This window comes from Mytilus trossulus, chromosome 4, assembly GCF_036588685.1.
Source record: "Mytilus trossulus isolate FHL-02 chromosome 4, PNRI_Mtr1.1.1.hap1, whole genome shotgun sequence".
NCBI lineage: Eukaryota > Metazoa > Mollusca > Bivalvia > Mytilida > Mytilidae > Mytilus > Mytilus trossulus.
The window spans coordinates 80490814-80498875 of record NC_086376.1 but is presented as its reverse complement, the minus strand read 5'-3'; the positions used below and the strand labels follow the sequence as shown (position 1 = coordinate 80498875).

At 31.2% G+C, this 8062-nt stretch overlaps 1 protein-coding gene across 1 annotated transcript; it reads left to right on the top strand.

Moving 5' to 3' along the window:
* The first annotated feature begins 412 nt into the window (after positions 1-412).
* On the top strand, positions 413-7531 carry LOC134714229 (4-hydroxy-2-oxoglutarate aldolase, mitochondrial-like). The gene is made up of 7 exons (XM_063575470.1): positions 413-717; positions 2244-2372; positions 2871-2998; positions 4573-4707; positions 5286-5382; positions 6159-6292; positions 6893-7531. The coding sequence occupies exons 1-7, from the start codon at positions 510-512 to the stop codon at positions 7043-7045; spliced, it is 984 nt and encodes a 327-aa protein (XP_063431540.1). The 5' UTR covers positions 413-509; the 3' UTR covers positions 7046-7531.
* Positions 7532-8062: the final 531 nt, after the last annotated feature.

Genomic DNA, 8062 nt, shown 5'->3' with positions numbered 1-8062 from the left:
TCTTTATAGTTGATCATAGTTAATCATCCTGACTCAGTTCTATATAATAAGTTGTCAACCTGCCTTTTTTGGCAAAGTATGACTGTCTCATCTCATTCTGCCTTTTAATTTTACAAGTTGGCAACCTGCCTTTTTTTGGCAAAGTGAGACTGTCCGGGGTCATCTCACCTTTTTTTTTTTTAACTCAAAACTCATGTCTAGCCTATTTTTTTTTCAAATTTCAATATAACTAAAAACTAGAACACCTTTTTAACGTGTTTTATTCTTTTATTTTGATTACAATATTTGGGTTTATGAATAAATAATTAAAAGGAACAGATAATTATGAAGCTGATTAATGTCAAGGTCAAGATTGTTCGGTGAACTTGAAGGAATATAATTGGTCTCTTGAATCTATTTATAGATCGGAATTCTCCTATTTCGGAGGTAACCACGTGTTTCTGTTTTGACAGTTGACCGAACAGGTGATATGGTTTAGAGTTACACTTATCAGGTGAAATTCAATTAAAATGTCGCACATTTTAAGGAGGACGATACACTTGACACACAAATCATTAAAAAGAGGAACACAACTTAATTTTTCTTTTCGGTGCGCGTCAACACTTGACATTAGTGGTGTTTATCCTCCAATTGCAACTCCTTTCAATGCAGACGAATCGATTGCATACGATAAACTGGAGAGGAACCTGCAGCAGTGGAACACGATTCCTTTCAAAGGTATGGTTTATGTCAATCAGGGATCGACCCTCGTTGGTCCTGATAATCAGCTGCCCCCTTTTTTAATCTTAACTAGGTGTCCATGTATACCAACTGACCCAATTCTTGAAGAATACTTATCACTATTCAATGTCCTTCAATGCAATTGTAAACCCAAGGCCACACACTATGCTGCACACACTACGCTGCATACTGATTAAAAGTAGTACTCAACTAATGCAAGTTCTCCTTGACCATAATAAACAGGTTGGGCACAACCCACCAAATGGGGAACTGTTACTCAAATGAGTAACAATCCCTCATTTGAGTAATCATTTGGTAGTGCTAAAAAAATAAATTTTCTAATCTGTGTCTTTTTTCGTAAAATGGCACATATTCATGAAAAATGCTGCATATTTTCTTAAAGATGATTATCCCTAACTTAATTTACTAAGAAGATACAAGCCTATGAAAACTTAGAAAATTTGACTATTTTCAAGGCTTCTAACTTTTTTATAATCCATAATAAAAATATAGTTCTTTGGAAGAAGTTGTTCTTTTTTCTATAAATTGGTGCCATTCTAACTAAAAACACCCATTTTTAGAAAATATTGTTTTTAGCACTATGAAATGATTACTCAAATGAGGGGTTGTTACTCATTTGGGGAATAGTTCCCCATTTGGCGGGTTGTCCCCAACCTGATAAATACATGTACATGTACAACATAAAATTCTGGCTTAAACTCACAGACATATATAATATATAGTAATACATTCACATAAATATGAATTACTCTGCTAATCTTTTTAATCCCTTTTACCACCAGAAACTATGTGTACTATGTGTAACTGGACTTGCACAACCAATATGTCTTCAGGTTTGTCGTCTTAGATTGTCAGGACAGTGGATACAAAACAGTGATTTTATCTGAATATGATTGACATATTAGTGTTATATAATGTCTCAGATTTAACTCATATGAGATTGAATTTTTAATGTTAACAATCTATAGTTAATTGATTATCAATTGCAATGAAGCTAAACAAAATATGTTACATATAATGTATACTTTTATGCAGAACAAATTAGGTAGGTAGGTAGATTTTATTTACTTTGTTCTGAACTGAGACAGTGCTTAACCAAATATGTCCTTAAAATGTGTTAGGGTAGACATGAAAACTTAGGAGTTATAGGTATTTATTCTTGAAACAGAACTACAATGTATCAATTTAAATATAAATGCAATAAGGGATTAATTTATAATTAGTCATTTGCAAAGAGAAAAAACAACCAGCAAAGATTCTTGTAGAAGATTTTACTGTTAATAAATAAGAAGTAGACAATATATTTTACAGTAAATTCAGTATAGCTAGACTCAATTAAGAATTTCCCAATCAAACACCCTTCGAAATAACATCACATTAAATGGACTACTTTACTTGAGGAAAAACACATAACAGATCAATTAATCTCATGTTGATATGGAATGCATGTACTATTTATTTAAGGATAGGAATAGCCGTGTGTATCTTTTGTTCTTTTGTAGGATATGTGGTGCAGGGATCTAATGGAGAATATGCATACTTGACCCCCGAGGAAAGAGTAGAAATGATGAAGAAAGTTGTTCAGTGGGTCGGAGACAAAAAACTTATCATTGCAGGCTCAGGATGTGAATGTAAGTTCTGAAAACCTAATCTGTACACATCTATCTATACAGGACTATAAATGTATCTTCTCATTGGAAAAACAGAACTTTGGTTCACATTTAAAAGGCATAAATTAGTCTTCTATAAGAATTGTAAAAATATAAGTGAAAAAACACCTGAAGTGGTGATTGTGCGGTAGGGTAGATGTTGTATTAGAATTGTCATTTTTTCCATTCTGTAAACAATATTTTAAAAGTAAAATAACAGAAACACCTAACTCCAAGGAAAATTCTAAATGAAATATCCCTATGTAAAAAGCAAACTCAAAAGCTAAAACATATAACAACTGTCATATTTCTAACTTGGTATAGGCATTTTAGTATGTAGAAAATGGTTGATTTAACCTGGTTGTATAGCTAGCTGAACCTCACACTTGTTTGCAGTTGCATACAATTCCATTATATTGACACTATATACATGTATATATATACATCTATTAAAACTTGTGTGTATAAATTTAATTTTAGCAACAAGAGATACTGTATCTATGACACAGAAAATGGCAGATGTTGGAGCTAAGGCAGCTTTAGTCGTAACACCATGTTATTATAAGGGAGGAATGAATAATACAGCTCTTATCAACCATTACACAAAAGTAGGATTCTTCTTAAACTTAGAAATGAAGAAAGAAAAGTCTATTATTCAGATGATAATATAATGATTATTTTCAACTTTTTGCAATTTTTTCCTAAGTTAAGTTAAAAGCAGAATTCCCATGATCCTGTTTTAAGTCCACCTCTTTTCTATTATGACGTATTTTCAAGTGAAATTTTTAACAAGATTAAAAGTCTGTAATTCCTTAAAATCTAATCCAGAATAATTCTTAAAGTATCATAGGGTTTTGAGAATATTGTGTAAATTTACATTGGGGAAAATAGAATAAATATTCCAGCTGAAATGTGAGGTAATTCTTATTAAAGGTGTTGAAGAAAGGCCTGTTATAGGAATAGCATAAAGTCTGATTTTATGTCTCATTTAAGGGCATTATGTTTTCTGGTCTGTGCGCTCGTTTGTTCAATCCCCTGTCTGCCTGTTCCACTTCAGGTTAAGTTTTGGATTAGGCTAGTTTTTGATGAAATTGAAGTCCAATCAACTTGAAACTTAGAACACATTTTCCCTGTGATATGATCTTTCTTCTTTTAATGCCAATTTATAGTTTTGTTCCTAATTTCACGGTACACTGAACATAGCAAATGATAGTGGGGGTGGGGCATCCATGTACTATGGACACATTCTTGTTACCAATGACATTGTTTTCATGTTTGTCAATATATTAAGACATTTGTCCTTTCAAAAATAAAGATAAGGGTTTTTTTTAATGATAAGATAGGGACAATGAAGACCATACCCAAACCTATAATTGTTTACTTTTATAAATTATTACTTGGAAGGAAAGTTGTCTCATTGTCACTCATACCACATCTTCCTATATCTAACAGAAGGATAACATTTATCACAAAGATTTTTTTGGGCCTTAGTATTATGTATCTCATCAGATAAAGTGTATATTTTGTGGCCACTAATATTAGAAAAACACCTTTCATGAATTAATAGAGCATTATAAACAGCATTTAATATTAATTATTTGAGATTTGACTTCCAGACACTGATTAAAGCCCCCAAAATTTCATTTAAAATCTATTATCTGTTTAGTTTCAGGCAGCAGATCTCTGTCTTATTTTACTTTATCGTAAGTATTCCTGGGAAATGGCACATGTTCTTGCAAGCAGGATCCAATGCCACTGCACCAAACCCTCTCTAGCACATACACTTGTAACATCCTGGTCCTAGCACATTATAAAGTATAACTGAAATTAGTTAGCTTCCTGAACCAGGGGAGATAAGAAACACAAAGCAGAATTTACTTGTAACAAAATTTACAGATGGGCTTCCACAATTTTAATGGATTATAACATCAACACCAAATGAAATAAACCCCTTTCACACCATTTGATAGAAAAAAAGAATTGTTTATTACCATGTGTAATCGACCATATTATACTATCAATTTCATTTGATTTTACAAATTTTTATAATAGATGGGATTTTTTCTGTATGATGACTTCAGTGCCTTAATGACACAGTTTAACACACAACTTAAAATTCCCACTTTGTACAGTGTGAGGGATATTTCTCTACAGCCTAGCAAACTTGTTATTCTTGTTGTAGGTAGCAGATACCAGTCCGATACCAGTTATATTGTACAGTGTACCAGGAAACACAGCTATAGACTTGGCACCAGAAGTTATCATTAAATTATCTGAACATAAAAATATTATTGGATTAAAGGACAGCGGAGGAGATGTAAGATATCTGTTTTATTATATGCTCACATAATTAAACTGCAAAGAGAAGAATTCAAGTAGATAATATTAAAACAACGAAATTGTGAGTTAAATCCAGCTTAAGATAGATGTAAGAAGATGTGGTAATTGAGTGCCAATGAGACAACTCTCCATCCAAGTCACAATTTGTTAAAGTAAACCATTAAAGGTAAAATCACAGAGTTTTTTTTTGTTAAGTTTACAGAAATTTCTCTGGAAACTGTTATAAACAATTGCTATAATATATATTCCTATTGGAACCTTTTACTCTATCAGGAACAAGTACTGTAATATGTCATCCAGTGGAAATAATGTAACAGAATATATCTTCAATAAGAAACTTATATCTTGTGACAATACTTTCCTCTAGGAAAGCATGGAAAGTCATATATGCTAAACTTTATTTGGAAATGAAACATCTCTTTTGAACACTACATGATTGTTTGCATGCCAATCAAAATGATTGTGTCCTTATATGTATGTAATTTAATTATTTTGGTTTAGATTTGGTATTAATATTACATGTGGTCTAAATAAATCTTTTACATTATTTTTCAGATAGGTAAATTAGGATCATTAGTGTATGCAACACAGAAGAATGATTTTCAGATATTAGCAGGATCAGCCAGCTTCTTGTTTCCAGCTTATGCAGTTGGTAGGGCATTAATGAAATTAATTTTATGGGCAAATTTTAGCAGCATTGGTTTTATCTTTGGTCAGCACTCCCATACAAAAACTAGTGTATAAATAGATATAGAGGGAAAAAGGGGGAGGGGAGGGGGGTACACATGTCATTAAGTCAGCAACCAAACAATACAGCAGAGCAAATAATGATGAATAATTTTAGGCTTATTTTAATGTTGGTGTTTACATTCTATACTCTTATGCACATATATTTTATTTTTGAAGGCCTAATGTTATAATTTTTCTTGGTTTTGAGTTAAACATTGATGAATCTCAATGACTAGGATATTCATGAAGTATTTTTGGCTCATGTATACATCAATTTACATTTAAAAACAATACTGATAGGACTGAAATTATCTTTCAATAGTCCTTTTGTTGAGGGAGGGGTGCTAAAAATCAGGATTTCACCTTAAGATTGGCTAATTTAAGTTTTGGGCAGACTTAAACTTTTTTAAATTAAATGTAGGATTTTGTTTTCTTTCTAACTCATTTGAAATTAAAAAATAGTAAAATAGTAAAAGGGCTATTCATGAGCAAAGTCTCAACAAATTGAAGTTTTACAATCTATTGACAAGCAATTTTTGTTTTTATGACCCATTATTGCAGAGATACCAAAAAAATATATACAAAACTGAAAAAGGGGAATGTGTTTTGAAAGTTATATGGAATGCAAAATCCTTGGAAATATTTTATTTGAATTATGATTTAGGCAGCTTCAATTCTTTTTATTTTTACCCTTAACAGGTTGTGTAGGTGGAGTGTTAGGTTTAGCTAATGTCCTAGGAAAATCTTGTTGTGATTTAGAACAGCTGTACAAAGATGGTAAAATGGAGGAGGCCAAACAACTACAGCACAGACTCATAGCACCTAATATGGCTGTAAGTGGGCAATAGCTTATCAGAACCAATCAGGACATCCGATCAAAATAGAGCTTACCAGATATTTACCTCATATAGATTTTTACTTTTTGGCATCCACGTCAAACAAGGCAACAACTTGTAGTCTGGTGGCAAGAATTTTGTGTCTTCATTTGAAAATAATTTTAAAAGTACAAATGTATAACATAGATAAGTTTTTGAAACTGGCAGTGCATCCTGTTAATTTTGAAATGTCAACGAGTTTGAGACAAACCCCCAAATATGGAAATAACAAAATGCGTTGTTACTATACTTGACTTTGGTACCCAAGCAATTTCATTCAAAACAAATAGGGAATTCATGATATACATGTATATTCTCATCAAACATATGAACATTTTCATGAAGTTTTAGTTTTCAATGAAACTGAAAAAACAAAATAAATTTTCCCAATATCCATGAATGTTTAGTTTTATCAACCCTAATGTATTGGGTGTTACTTATTTTCTTAAATTAAACCATGCCATTGTATTGCATAGCTGTGCTAGAAAGATTTTTGTTACATTTACAAATTATAGTATGGACCATCATTTAAACTAAAGTATTTAATGTATATTTTAGGTTACCAAAAGATTTGGAGTTCCAGGGTTAAAGGTTGCTATGGAATGGTTTGGTTACTATGGAGGTCCCACAAGGTCACCTTTACAACCAATTGGACAATCAGACATTGACATATTAAGAAATGTTTTCAAATCAAATGGATTTTTAGACTGATTTGAACATTTTTTACAGCATTATGAATATAACGGAAACTATAATTCAATATTTGTAAAATGTTATTGACTGTTAAATGGTGATTATCTTGATTGCATTTACTGGCGAAAATATATTATTTTAATAGCAGAAAGTGATTATTCTGATTGCATTTATGACAAATGTTGGCTATCATGTTTGTATCTACTGTTATATAGTGATTATGTTAAAGGGTATCGCCATGATTGCATGTATTGTGTGAAATAATTATTCTGATTGCATTTATTGTCAAATGGTGACTATCATATTTACATTACTGTTATAATGTGATTACCATGATTGTATGTGTTCTTAGAAAGAATGATTGTTTTTACGGTAAACATGGGGAGAGATATGATTGCATTTACTGTAAACATAATAAAATGTGTGAGTGGTATTTTATAAGAGCTCTGCAAGTCAGTACAGAACCAGTTACACATATATGCTCATATTAGATAACTTATCCAGAATTGGTGTTTACAGTTCCCCTTTATACTTATGAGGTTAGTTACAGAATATGTATTTATATTTATATTTGATACTAAAGTATAGAAGATTTCATAATAAATTTATCAAAGAATACACCATGTTTTATTTTATTAGAAAGGGATAGAAATGATAAATGGAATTTATAAAATGTGCATTACATACAAAATATATGATTTTGCACATCCTTGCATTTAAATTGAATGTCCCTTTATCTTTAAGTTTTTAGTGGCCATGTTTTACATCCAAATTCTGACATGTTTCTCACTTTCTTAATATTCCAAAATGACTATCTCTTTCAGGTTAAATTCAAAACTAAATTTAACTGTAATTACTGCCATATTATTTCATATCGGTTGAGAATAAGATTCTCTTATTGGATAAAAAGGGGTCACATGACCTAGGCCTCATTTTCATGGTTCAGTGGTTAAAGTTAAGTTTTTGAGTTTTGGTCTATTTTTCTAAAACTTTATGCATTAGGTCAACTATATTTGGTGTATGGAAATATTTTAT

Excerpts from the sequence above, each read along its gene's own strand:
- LOC134714229 (XM_063575470.1), top strand. The coding sequence starts at position 510 with ATGTCGCACATTTTAAGGAGGACGATACACTTGACACACAAATCATTA. Across the intron at positions 2,373-2,870 it reads TGCAGGCTCAGGATGTGAAT|CAACAAGAGATACTGTATCT; the intron begins GTAAGTTCTGAA and ends ATTTAATTTTAG. Across the intron at positions 4,708-5,285 it reads TAAAGGACAGCGGAGGAGAT|ATAGGTAAATTAGGATCATT; the intron begins GTAAGATATCTG and ends ATTATTTTTCAG.